The sequence below is a fragment of the Artibeus jamaicensis genome, unplaced genomic scaffold (assembly GCF_021234435.1).
Source record: "Artibeus jamaicensis isolate MK-2021 breed Jamaican fruit bat unplaced genomic scaffold, CSHL_Jam_final contig_387, whole genome shotgun sequence".
NCBI classification, from domain to species: Eukaryota; Metazoa; Chordata; class Mammalia; order Chiroptera; family Phyllostomidae; genus Artibeus; species Artibeus jamaicensis.
The window spans coordinates 29343146-29356228 of NW_026521812.1; the positions used below are offsets into that span (position 1 = coordinate 29343146).

General features: G+C 38.5%; 1 protein-coding gene across 2 annotated transcripts in view; it reads left to right on the forward strand.

The window, feature by feature from the left end:
* The window catches only part of ASCC3 (activating signal cointegrator 1 complex subunit 3), a 301569-nt gene extending 290271 nt beyond the window's left edge, over positions 1–11298 (forward strand). For both annotated transcript variants that reach the window (XM_053664954.1, XM_053664955.1), the window contains exons 38-42: positions 2904–3055; positions 4711–4858; positions 7831–8040; positions 10225–10400; positions 10494–11298. In XM_053664954.1, the coding sequence (XP_053520929.1) occupies positions 2904–3055; positions 4711–4858; positions 7831–8040; positions 10225–10400; positions 10494–10641 (834 nt within the window). In that variant the 3' untranslated portion in view covers positions 10642–11298. The remainder of the gene's footprint in view (positions 1–2903; positions 3056–4710; positions 4859–7830; positions 8041–10224; positions 10401–10493) is intronic.
* Positions 11299–13083: the final 1785 nt, after the last annotated feature.

Below are 13083 nucleotides of genomic sequence, written 5' to 3' on the forward strand. Positions count from 1 at the left end.
CCCGAAAGAAGTCCCCATGATAAGTCCCCCGTTACAAAGAATGGATTGTTTGAGGGTGCTCTTTTCATCTCATCGTAGAAGAACTTTGAAAATAGGTACCTGTTTACTGAGATCTGCTGTGTTCCAGGCAGTATGTGAGATGCCTTTTACATCGTACTTTATCTCATTGTACTCTCATTGGCACCCCTACAAAGAGGTATAATACCCCTTCTAAAAATGAGAAATCTATCATGGTACAGTTAGGTGAGTACGTATAGTAAGTAGGACAAAATAGAATTCAAACGTGTGTCTGTCTGACATCAAAGCTTTGTAATTTTTTCTCTACACTGTACTGCCAGTGATGATGCGCAGTAACTTAGGCAGAATGTTGTTATAATCATCGTAACTGAATTTTTACTAATGAAAGGAGTATCTCTTGAGTGTACTGTTGTTCAGAGTGAAAAAGAATATTGCCAGATCCTTGCTGTCATGGAGTCTGTAACTTAAAGGCGGGTCTGTAGACAAAGAATCACCACAGGACAGTGGTGGCAGGTGGCAGGAGCAGCAGACGCGTGGGAAGAGGACCTACAGTTCACCTGAAGAATTGCACAGGGAGGTTGCACAGTAAGAAGTAGCATTTGAACTAGACTCAAAGGATGAATAGGAATTTCCCAGGTTAGTGAGATGAGATTTCCCAGCAATGCTTGTAAAAAGAGAACTTAAGGGCAAGGGCAGATGTGGGGAAGTAGCAGTAACTTAGTACTTCCAGAGGAAGGTCCCAGCGATGTGCCAGGAAGGGGTTAACAATAGGACGTGAACCATCCCGCAGAGAAACTCGTCAGCTTTTGTCCTCTGCACAGTGGGAAATAACATCGATTTTACTTGTATAAAAATTTACTTTGGTAAAAATATAAAATATGAATCAAAGAAAATTAGAGGAAAATAAAGGACTATTTATACCACTTCAGGTGAGTTAGGGTCAGCACTGGGCAGCAGTAGGGTGGAGGGGGCTGAGGAAACAATGGCTGGGGCAGGTGGAGCAGAGAAGGGGGGGGATGAACCCTCGGTTCACCACATCTGAGTCGTCGCAAAACCTTTTCTCGTCCCAGACTCTTGATCTCCCCACCTGCCTTTTCTCTAAATTAAAACAAGATAAGCAATAGTTTTCAATTCATGATACAGCTTTTCATTTACTTCATGTAAGCAATCACTTTGCATGATTTTTTACATTTTCACATCTGGATCATACAATGAAAAATTGTGGGGAACTCTCATAAATTTTATGAAATCTTTCAACTTCATCATGAAAACTTCAAAGTTAAAAACATATGGTTCATCCATCCAAGTCTTATAGTACGTGAGCTCTTGGTCTGGAATTTATTTCCAGTCAAGTTATAATGTAAAATCACAAGTAAAATCACCATAGTTACTCCACATTACAACTTCTAACATCATCATGATACTGGATTAGATATGATTATTCATTTCTCTGTTCCTTTCCTCTTCCCTATGAGAACTCTGAAGAGTTGTGACTTGTGAACTAATGCTTTTTGTAATCTGCGTGGTCTTCATCATGACCTGCTCCTCTCCTGCACTTCAAAGAAGGGCCGAGTGTTCTAATCAGCTCTGCCAAGAAATAAGAAAAAGAAGTGGATTTCCCTAGATTTATGAACATGTACGTTTGTACATGTATACACATTGCTATAGATACATATTCATCCATATGAATACATCTCTTGTACCAACACTCAGGCTTTAACATGTATAATTAGTGGGCTCACAGGTGCTCAGGACCAGTCTGACCATTCACATCCCCTGTGATGTCCAGGACCACTGGTCCAGTTCCCTGTGATGTGTGTAAAAAGACCGCAAGTTGGGTTAGCCAGATATCTCTAAAAACTATTTCACTTTTTGTAAATTAGAGAACATAGAATAAGACATTTAAAACTTAAAAATGTGTCTGCCTCAGTAGTACTAAGTGATATGGCAAATTAATTTTACTAAAATACTATACCTTAAAAATTATTTCTAAACATCTGCTAATGGATTTTGTACAATACTTGATAAATATTTTACTGTTGGTTAGATATTTACTATTAATATTATTTTAAGCATGTACTAGGTACATCTGATTTCTCTTACTTTCATCTATTTCCCAAAACAAGAGGACACTTCTAAAACTGTATGAAGTAGCTGCCTTGAAAGATGATATCAACTTATATGTCTTTGATTCAGCATTCACCAGAATCTTAATTTAATTGAAATAGTTTTGCCTATGTAAACTTCTCCTTTGTTTAAATAAGATCTCCCTATTTAGTTTTGCCTTAAGCAAATGCAGCATTTGTTTGTCCATAAAACATTAGATCAAATGTACAGACTAATATGAGTAGCTTCTTGTCATTCCACAGGCATTACTAGCAGTTGCCCCCTTTGCTAGTGTGTGGTGCATTATTTTCATTGAAAACAAGGGCTCTGTCTTTAGCCTTCTTTGGGGGAGAAATAAATGTTTGGCAAGGAAACCTCCTATCACCTTACCATTACATATTTTCATTTGGAAATGACTGCCTGAATTTACTCTGCCAATGCTCAGATACAATGAATTGTATAGGTATCTGCGTGTAAAGTACACTGAGTTTATCTCCTCATTTTATTGTTGTGTGCCTGTATTATCTGGCTGTCTTTGCTGCCCTCCCAAAGCTGAATATTTGGCACTTTGTGTGAAGTGCTGTGCAGTAAATGCTGTGGGAGACTGTTCCCTGCAATCCAGCTGTAGTTTATTTTCTGGTTTTGATTTTACTTATATATTTAGAAGTACAATGCTTGGAAGTTTTTGTTTATTTTCTGTTAAAGCTGGCATCAGATCCCAGTGGAGAGGGCAAGTGCCTTCATGGTGCTCTTGTAACCTGTGTGCTTCTCCCACCCAGGCAATGCTTGATGTGGCTGCAGACCAGGGCTGGCTGGTGACTGCCCTGAGCATCACCAACCTGGTACAGATGGTCATCCAGGGTCGGTGGCTGAAAGACTCTTCTCTTCTTACAATCCCAAACATAGAACACCAGCATCTTCACGTTTTCAGGTAATTGTTTTAATTTTCAATGTAACTGGTTTTTGAGTTTCAAAGAATTATTTTCTTTATACATGTGGCCACTTGATATTCAGGTTGTGTCTAGAATATATTGATTCTTTACTTTAAAAATGTCCCTGCTTCCCAGAGGGAGATGTGGGAAGAAACTTTCTCACTGGGAATTTGATCTAGTGCCAAGCTCAACCACAGTTCATTTTAACCTTCTATTCAATTGTTTTCCACTTGCAGATTGGGTACATTTCTATTTTAGCTGTGTTTATTACTTTATTTTAAAAAGAATATCAACCTTTATTTTTAAAGATGCTAAATTGCTTTGTGGCCTAAAGCAAGATAAATGACCAATTTCTTTTACTACAGAATAGATTTGAGGGGTCTGAAATCCATCCTAAAAAGTAAATTGTGCGTCTACAAAATGTCCAAAGCTGGATTTCTATATCAAGATATATAACCTACACTTAAAAATTGAGTTTAAATTATCATCAAATTATTTTATCCTTAGGTGTTAAGTACATGGCTGCAGACATTTTTGCAAGGAAAAGAACAGTACACACCACAAGCAAAGTTGGCAGTGTTCCTTCACACCAGTGTCTCCCACCAGTTGGGAGGTACTTTACAGCCAACGTGTTGGTTCACGGTCACGTAGACAATCCAAACAGTCTCACTGCAGTTTGCTCTCCTGTACCATCTGCCTCTTGTCACAGGGACTAGGAGTGGCAGTCATTTGAGGCATCTGCATACAGATGCCAACCAGAACCTCAGACACACATGGGGTCTCCTCAGCAGAGCCTTCAACTTGTCTCAAGTGGATTCCAGGGAAGTTGTTTCCATGATGCTGAGGCCCCACCATGGGATGTCCCTTGGAAACTGAAAGGCACATTCAGAGAGTGAGGCACATCAGCAGCAGGTGGCATGAGGGGAAAACCAGATATCTCAGACGCCTGCAGCTCAGTTGCAGGAGCCTTTCCAATGTGGTACTGAGCGCAGTGGGAGTTGGGTTTCAGTGGTAAAGCAGCCACATAAGGGCGCATACCCGACGCAGCACGCAAGTCTGTTATGGAAGCTCCTGGGGCCAAGATTTGGTCCAGTTCTTTTCTGTCACACTGAAAAGTTCTGTGTTTGTATAATTTTAACTATATGTTTCTTTTTGCTCTGTAAACAGCAAATAAGATTGAGGTGAACTACATTCCTGGAGATCATCAGCACTATTTACACTGTGAATCTCAAAGATTCCCAAAATGTACTTTTAATTCTATGTTCACAGCTATTTATAGTGAAACTTTATTCGAGTACTTACATTAAAGTCATCTGCCTGCACCACTGAAAACATGCCAGGGCTCCAGTTCAGTACTTAATCCATGTAGAATCATTAACGCATGTCAGTGCCTTCCTATAGAAGATACCTGCTTCTGTGAACCCCGACTGTGCACTGAGCACCCTTATGAGCTGCCCATCTTATGGAGTGATACTACTTTGACTGATATCTTAAAGAATGCAGGCTGATTTTGAAACTTACCAGTAAGACTGTTGAAAAGTTTACAGTAATCTTAATTTTTAAAAGCTATTCAAATGGTAGAAGCCACCATTGCCAGGAAATCTCATTTGTGCAATGAAGGAATTATTTGCTTGGCATTGATACTGTTTCTTAGGAAATGGAGCTCAGGAACGAAGGGCCCATGTGCCGGCTGCCACGGCGTCATCGAGTGTCTCCCTGAACTGATCCATGCCTGTGGAGGGAAGGACCATGTATTCAGCTCCATGATAGAAAGTGAGCTGCCAGCTGCAAAAATGAAGCAGGTCAGGCCCATCTCCGCCATGTTTTGAAGCTCCCTTACTCTTTCTGGAAATTTATACCTAGAGTTTTCTAACTTAAAGCACTGGTTATTGGAGTCAGATTCACATGGATTTAAATTCTGCCCACCATTTACTAACCATGATTATGAATTTGAAAACAACATACCTGTCTTAGGAAGTTCTCATGAGAATTAAGCAGGATGTTATTATGTAAACTGCTTTATGTAGTTCCTGATTACAGAATAAGAGCTCAGTAAGTGATATTAAAAACAAGCACGGCGACAATAATTAGAAGTAGCGTTGACAGTATAAGATGTCCCAGTAGCTCGCTGAGAAAAGCCTGCTGCAGCTCACCCGTGCAGCCGTGTCACCCAGGACAGGGGACTCCTCGTCCCTTCAGGGTAGTTTTTCACAAAGCGCACTCAAGTGTGTTTTCATGCACTTTCCTCTGTTACTTTTTTATGTCCCCACCCTTATCTTAATCACTTTATTGTAACTAGATTCTAAAGTATTCCTTCAAATGAACTCCTCACTTGTATACCATCTTAGATAGAAAGCTAACTAACTCTGTGTTGTGAAAGACGTTAAGTCATCTCTCCAAACCATCTTTGGAAATGCCAAAAATATGAATGAATGATGCCAGAAATATTTGGCATATCTAGACTGTTAAGTCTTAAGCAATTTTACCCTAAACATGTCATAGTAAACATTCAGGATTTATAATATAATTAACATACTGACTTGTAAATGCAGGTATTAAAATGAAGAAACTTACAAAGCATGTCATTTTTTTTTCCTAGCAGAACTTATTTTTGAGCAAGACTTAGAAAAGGTGTAATAGGCATTAAAGTCTGATTGTTCAATTTCTGTTGAACCCAAAATTGGCACCAAAAACTATTTAAATATTCATAATAAGTGCCTACCTTTCTAACTAAATTATCATCAAAATTATGAATAAAAACAATGTATTTAAATCATAGCAAGGCTTACATTAGCAACAACAGACTTATAACATAGCCATACATTGATTTCAAGCCAAGTTTTAGATGTGATGAAAAATTAGAACATTGTTATAATTAGTTCAGGGAGAACTCAGAAGTAAACTTACTTAATTTATTTGCATAAATTGCCATTCTGTTATCCTTAAAACCAAATGCAAATTGGCTCAGTCTGATATGATGATGGTTATTTGGCTCAAAAGTGCTTCAATATGCAGAGCAATCTGGTGTTGGCTCTGCAGTGAGGCGATCCCAGGTAACATACAAATCCTGAATTATTCCAGAAATTAGTATGTTTAAAGCATCAATTTAAGTGCTAATTGCAGTAGTAATGAGAAAAAGCAGTACGACTGTGAGATTTGCATCTTCTACCCCATCAGTATGCCTGGACCGGCTGCTGACTGGCAGAGGATTTGGCTGCTAATTAAATAATTGTATGCATGGCAGTGTTCCTGCCTGATTCAATAGATGAAGATTAATCCTCAGATAAATATGTTTGGCTGGTATTGAAATGTCTTAGCAGTTTCTGTAAAAATAGCTCATGTTTTATATACATGTGTATGTGTGTACACACACACACACGCCCGACAAATATATGTGTATACAATGAGGATGAAAAATAATAATATAAAATGCCACAAAAAGCGTGCCTATGTATAAAAGCCAGATCTGATTTTTGTAAAGTAAAACCCCAATGTATTGCCAATAACTGAAAACATTGGTGACTAATTGAATAGTACAAGTAAAGAAACATACCAAGTATTACTTTATGTGGCAAATTTTACTTGTGTTACTTGTGTTGTCTCACAAATGTAAGTGCTTTACAGAGAGTGTGTATTTAAGTGTCCCCTTGACCACTGTCCCACTCTGGCCAGTGTCAGTGGACATCAAGCAGTAGACACAGCTACTAGATACAGTAGCTGTTGGTCCTGGCAAGAGGGAGGCTGTCTTGCTTGCACAGTACAGACAGTTCTGTGGCTTGACCATTTAAAGATCTATTCCAGACCTAATTTCAGAGTCGCAAGACAAGTTACAAGATTGGATTAGATTGAAAAATTTGCATTGGCTTTACATTTTTCAAATTCCTAAGCAGCAGTTTGATTTATCAGGGCTACTGTATTTCAGTAAGGTGTACTCAGCCGCACGAAGTCTTCACAGACAGAAATCAAAGCCTGTAAGCAAATGTGTGGTATATATTAAAGAAACTTTAAAAAAAATACAAGTATTCATGTACTTTAAAAACTAACTTAGAGAAAACTCATGAATGTGGACAACAGTGCGGTGACTTCAAGGACAAGGTGGATAAGAAAACTAAAGGGTAATGGAAAAAATACAATTAAAAAATTAAAAAATAAAAACTAACTGAGAAAGGAACAACTGAAAACTACCAATATATTGAGTTTTCTTCACAGATAGTGACAGTGCCACATAATTATAAATGATAGAAAAAGGTGACAAGTATCTGAGGACATCAAGTTTCTTTTGTTGCATCCTTTCCATAGACTTAGAAATTCATTATTTATTCAATAATGATGAGTAGTTACCATCTCAAACAACAAACATCTTTAAACTTATTCTTTCAGGGTAGTCAGCAGCTACTCAATATCTAGGAGGAAGTTACAATAAAGTGGTCACAACTTTAGATAATGATTAATTCATTTTTAGTTGCTTTTAGAAAGGACTCTCATTACAAAGATTAAAAACACTATTTTTATACACAATGATTACAAGAAAAACTGGAACATTCTAACTACAGCTATGGGTTGTAATAAAGTCAATATCCTGGTATTAATGTTGTACTTCAGTTTTGAAAAATGCTACCATTGAGGGAAACTAGACAAATGGTACCATTTCTTATCATTGCATCAACTCCAGACTTAATCTCAAAACAGAGGCTGATTATTCTTTAAGTATTCTATTTCTTAGTTCATTGCTGCATTTCAAATTAACCTTCCTTTATTATCTTTATTTTTCCAGGCATGGAATTTCTTATCTCACTTGCCCTTGATAGATGTTAGCTTAAGCATTAAAGGCTGGTGGGATGACTCAGTGGAAGGGCACAGTGAACTTTCTATCACAACTCTGTCTTCGGACAAACGAAATGACAACAGATGGATCACATTGCATGCTGATCAGGAGTATGTGCTCCAAGTCAGCTTGCATAGAGCCCACACTGGGTTCCACAAGGTATAGTGTTTGGTTTCCATTCTCAAATGCTTCGCACCAGATACCAGCATGCGCCACCCACATATCTTTTACATTACTAATGCGGCCGTGTCATTCATGAATCCCTCCTTCTCAACTGGCCTTAAGAAGCAAGTCAGTCTTCTGGAATCAGTCAGCCCTTCTCTTGTGCCAGTTTTCAGTCCCAGAATATCGACTTCACATGGTAATATGCTGCCTGGGGTACTGTTCTCAAAATACGGCCCATAGACTCAGTCTAGCAGAATTTCCCAGAGTGCCTTTTAGAGTGCAGATTCCTTGGCCCTCCTCCAGACTGACTGCTTCAGGACCTCAGGAGGAGGGAATCTCAAAATCTGTACTGTTGCCCAGCACCCCAAATGACTCTTTAAGAACATTAAAGTTAGAAAAGCACGCCCTAGAAGTACTTTGCTATGTAGGCACCACGACAGGCAGGGTGTAGATGAGAAGCTCTATCACTCAGCTCCATGTATCTGAATAAGACACCACGCTTTTCTGCAACTCAGTCACCACCTATGCCTCCTCCTCCCTCTTAACGCATGTGAGAGAGTTTTGTCAGTTTTCATACAGGCCAAAGATTTACGGTATTTCTATCTTAAATTACTGCGCTCTTTTCTGTTGTCTGTGACATCAAAATTAATTATTTGGCTTTCTGACACTATTAGTACATAGCATGTGGGCACATCGGGTTTCAGTACCATAATAATTGAAATAACAAAAAATTTGCCTTCTCTTTAGCCAAGTGGAGTCAGGGGCTTTCCTTTATCTAGAATAAGCCCACAGGGGTGAGGCTGCAGTTCATGAGTACTGTCTCCCCCATTCTCGGACACAGAGTGGTCAATGACTTTCTGTTGTTACAATGTCTTTTAGTACTGTGCCCTCAAATCCCACCTCGTCTGATTTCTTACTCTAAAAATCAGTCCTTGTAAATGTGAAGTGATTGGCCTCTGGCATTTCAGAAGCTTTGCTATGAGCATTTGTAGATGACTTAACTTGTCCCAACTTACCAAACAGATAATAATCATATAGATGAAATCATGGGGAAAAAATTAAGATTTTTTTACCATGATATTGCTACTTAAAAATATATTTAATCATGCCAAAAAAAACTCTACATTTTGCTCAGAAATGCTGTAAAAATACCTTACTCGATCCTCTTTTTTAAAATGCTTAAGTGAAACATGTCCCTCCAGAGTATGGAGTGAGGTCCAATTGAGAGCATGTCATGATTAGCATATGTCACTATCTCTACAATTATGCCATAAAGTCATAAAGATTCACTAGAATACAATCTTGTATTTTGTAATCTTGATCCAAAATAAAGACTTCAAGTGCTGTCATTATCATGATATCTAATCTTAGATTGTGGTGTTCAATATATCTTACAGATTGCTTGGCTTATAATTGTTCATTCCTTAGAGAAAGGACTTTTTAATATTAACTTATTAGAACATGTGCTTTTTTCTGAGTATTATTTTTGGGTAGTGAGAAGCTATTTATATGACATAGTGCTTTTATTTTTTATCCTCACCTGAGGATATGTTTATTGATTTTAAAGAGAAAGTAAGGAGAGGGGAGAGAGAAAAAAGAAAAACATTGATGTGAGAGAAACATCAATTGGTTGCTTCTTGTACACTCCCCGACCAGGGATTGAACCCACAGCCCAGGCATGTGCCCTGACCTGGGATTGTCCTAACCAACTAAGCCACCAGGCCAGGGCTATTTTCTTGAAGTCCAGAGTCTAGGCTTGATTGCTTGATTGCCCTCTACCCCCAGTATCAGTTGCTTATGAATAAGGCTTTGGGAGATTTGTTAACCTGGTTGTATTCAATTCATTCATCTGCAAATGAGGTATTAATATCATTTATAAGAATGGTGTAAGAATTTACTAAATTGATGTCAAGATTCAGGGCTTTCTGCTCTCACTAACTAAGCCAAAATATTCTGGTGGATATAGCCACAAACTACTGTTTTGAGGATCTTAAAAAAACGATAAGCGATGACATATCTAAGACACCAAACCAGAAAATTGAAAACATCCCAGATAGATGCACTGAGTTGTGTGGGTTTATGGCCATCAAGTAAGACAACACAGCCATCTAATCACAACCAAGTGGTGGAGAAAATTTAGAAATTATTAATGCTTTCTCTTTTTTTTCTGGTTAACAGGGAAAGCAAGACAGCCATGCAGTTGCCCCTCGGTTTCCCAAATTAAAAGATGAAGGATGGTTTTTGATATTAGGAGAAGTGGATAAAAGAGAACTTATTGCTTTGAAAAGAGTAGGGTATGTTCGAAATCATCATGTAGTTTCCATCTCTTTTTATACCCCCGAAGCACCGGGAAGGTAAGCAGAACCTACCACCAAAATTCTGGAGGAATGCAGCATGTTTGTGACTGGAAAGGCGTTTGACATTTCTGTCCTGTTTTCCTGTTTTAGGTATATCTACACACTGTATTTCATGAGTGACTGCTACCTGGGCCTGGACCAGCAGTACGACATTCACCTCAACGTCACACCCGCAAGCGTTTCTGCACAGGTCAACGAGGAGATCTCCAATGCCTTGACTGACCTGGAAGTGAAGTAACCTGACCCAAACCGTTGTTTGAAAGAAGTGGTTAAGAAGTCTGGCTGTTTAGTCTCCTAGACAAAGTCAGATTACGTGATATTCACCCTGGTGGAATCAACTTCGAACCTCAAGATGCCCAGGAAACACAGTGGCTACGGTCACTTTCAACCCTGGTTAGCCCGGTGGCCTTCTAACAGATGTTGCCTTTTATAACGTCATCTCCATGGATTTTCTGATGTGTAAAATCGTTGCCTGTGGAGGAGAATCTTTCCATTTGTGTATTTTGAGGTTATTATATAGGAATTATCAACCACATTTTACATTACACAGTTTACTGTTTATAAGAATATTAGCTTCTTTTCTTTCCAAGGAAAACCACACTGATGCATGACAGTGTTAGAATTTGTTTTAACAGATTTCTAACCCTGCAGCAGAAAATATGGAGAGGATCTGGATGGCGCCACACAGTGCGTCTTGTTAGCAAAATGTTTACTTTGCCACATGGACAAATAATTGCGAGGATTTCTTATATTCATAAATGTTAATAATATATGAAGTAAAATTATATTACAGAGCTCAATGTTCCAAACAAAATACACTGACCTTAGAAAATGTAGATACTATAACTAGTGGAAATAAAATATTTAGCTTGCCACTTTGAGACAAGCTGACTCAGTTATTTCTCATGCCTTTTTTATCATGTTATTAACTCTTCTCCTTTTCATTCTCTTCTACTTCAAAACTTCACTTCCACTTTTTTATAATATATTTATTCACACAAGGATAGAATTACTGTGTAATTTGTGTTGCAACATGTACAGACCATGTAGAGTAATTCTTTGAATTTACGTTCTCCAAGGTGGGTCTGAGACAAAGAAATTTCAACCCCTACAGGTAAGTTTTCACCTGTGATAAAATAAGTGTCTGTATGTCCAAACAATTTGCATCTTGAAAAATACTTTTTTCAAACTAAAAAAAATTGTTAGAATTCAATATCTATGTAATAATATATATTCTAGTGGAGTGAAATTTTATCTTTACAAAGTGATGAAATTATTTTAAAATACCTTCCAATGTAACCTCAAGGACTAGCATTTAGGACTTCTGAACTAAAGGACTAAAAGACTTTCTGAAACTAGAACATATTGCTTGTGCATACTACCTTTTTCGTGCTAAAAAGTTTTAAAATGTTAAAAGAAAAAAGGAGGAAGAGAAAAAATTAAAATAAGGTGGGGAGACCAGGCATTTACTTCTGAAAATCAAATCTCAGTAACTCATGTGAACAAACTGAGTACAATAAGCATGAGGTGTCTGGGTTTACTTCATATCCACAGTTCCTCCTGCTTTTCCTTTGGCATTTTATTTCCTAATTGAAATTCATACCTTAGCCACTTAACTCACCAGTTCCTACAAGAACCTGAGGAGCGATGTCTTAGTCTTCATGGTCATGACATAAGGCACAGGAACAATAAGAAAGAATTCCAGTTATATTCGTCATTGAGAGGACAAATAATGTGACCAGTTAAAATTAGTTTTAAGTCAGAAGTGATTCATTCACAGTAAGCTGCAGAAGACATAGAAAAGGGCAAGGTGCACTTGGATAGAAATGTTGATCTTATTTCAGTGAGTAACCGCTGCTACTTGTCATTATTCAACCAAAATTGTAATGTTAATGTGCATTATAACAGGACATGTGCCAACATAATCCGACAATTTCCATATTCCATTTCACATTCCTCTAGATTTTATAAGCTCCATCGATGTGCCAGTGAGTGACTCGTTCTGGGTACTGTGTTGCGCACTTTGATACCCACATGAATCAGAGACGTGTCCCATCCTCAGACAGTGTAGCCTGGTGATGAAAAGAAGATGGAGATGACTATAATAAAAGAAAGCAATTGCAGCAGTGAACTATTATTTAGGAAAATATTTTAAGGACATTTAGGCTGAGTTCTGAAGACAACAGAACAGTAAGGGCAGAGATGAAAGAAGAGAATTCCAGGTAGAACCGCAATAACAGGCGCTGAGTAGACACCAGCCTAAGGGACCCAGTTAGTCTGCATTTTCAGAGACGTGAAAGAGACAGGCAAGAAGGATGGAAAAGTCTGTGACGTGACCTTGAAATAGAGGGTGAGGACTACAGACTTTGTGTATGCAATGAAATTCCTTGGCAAAGCACCAGAGAAGATGACGGCAGAAATTCTGAGAGTAGCACAGAGAACCCGTGGAGACGTGAGATAACCAGTGAGGCCGTGCTGCCGTGCGTGTGGTGGGCAGGAGGGCAAGGCGGTGGGAGCAAGTCAGGAGTCCTGGCTGTGGGTAGTGGGTCTTCCGTGCTTGCTGAGAGAGTGATTTCAGCAAAATAGGAAAGCGAGCTTAGATTGCAGGAGGTGAGGACCTGAGTGGACCAATGAGAAGGGAGAGGCAGAGGAGTATACAGTTTAACTTGGCAAAAATCAA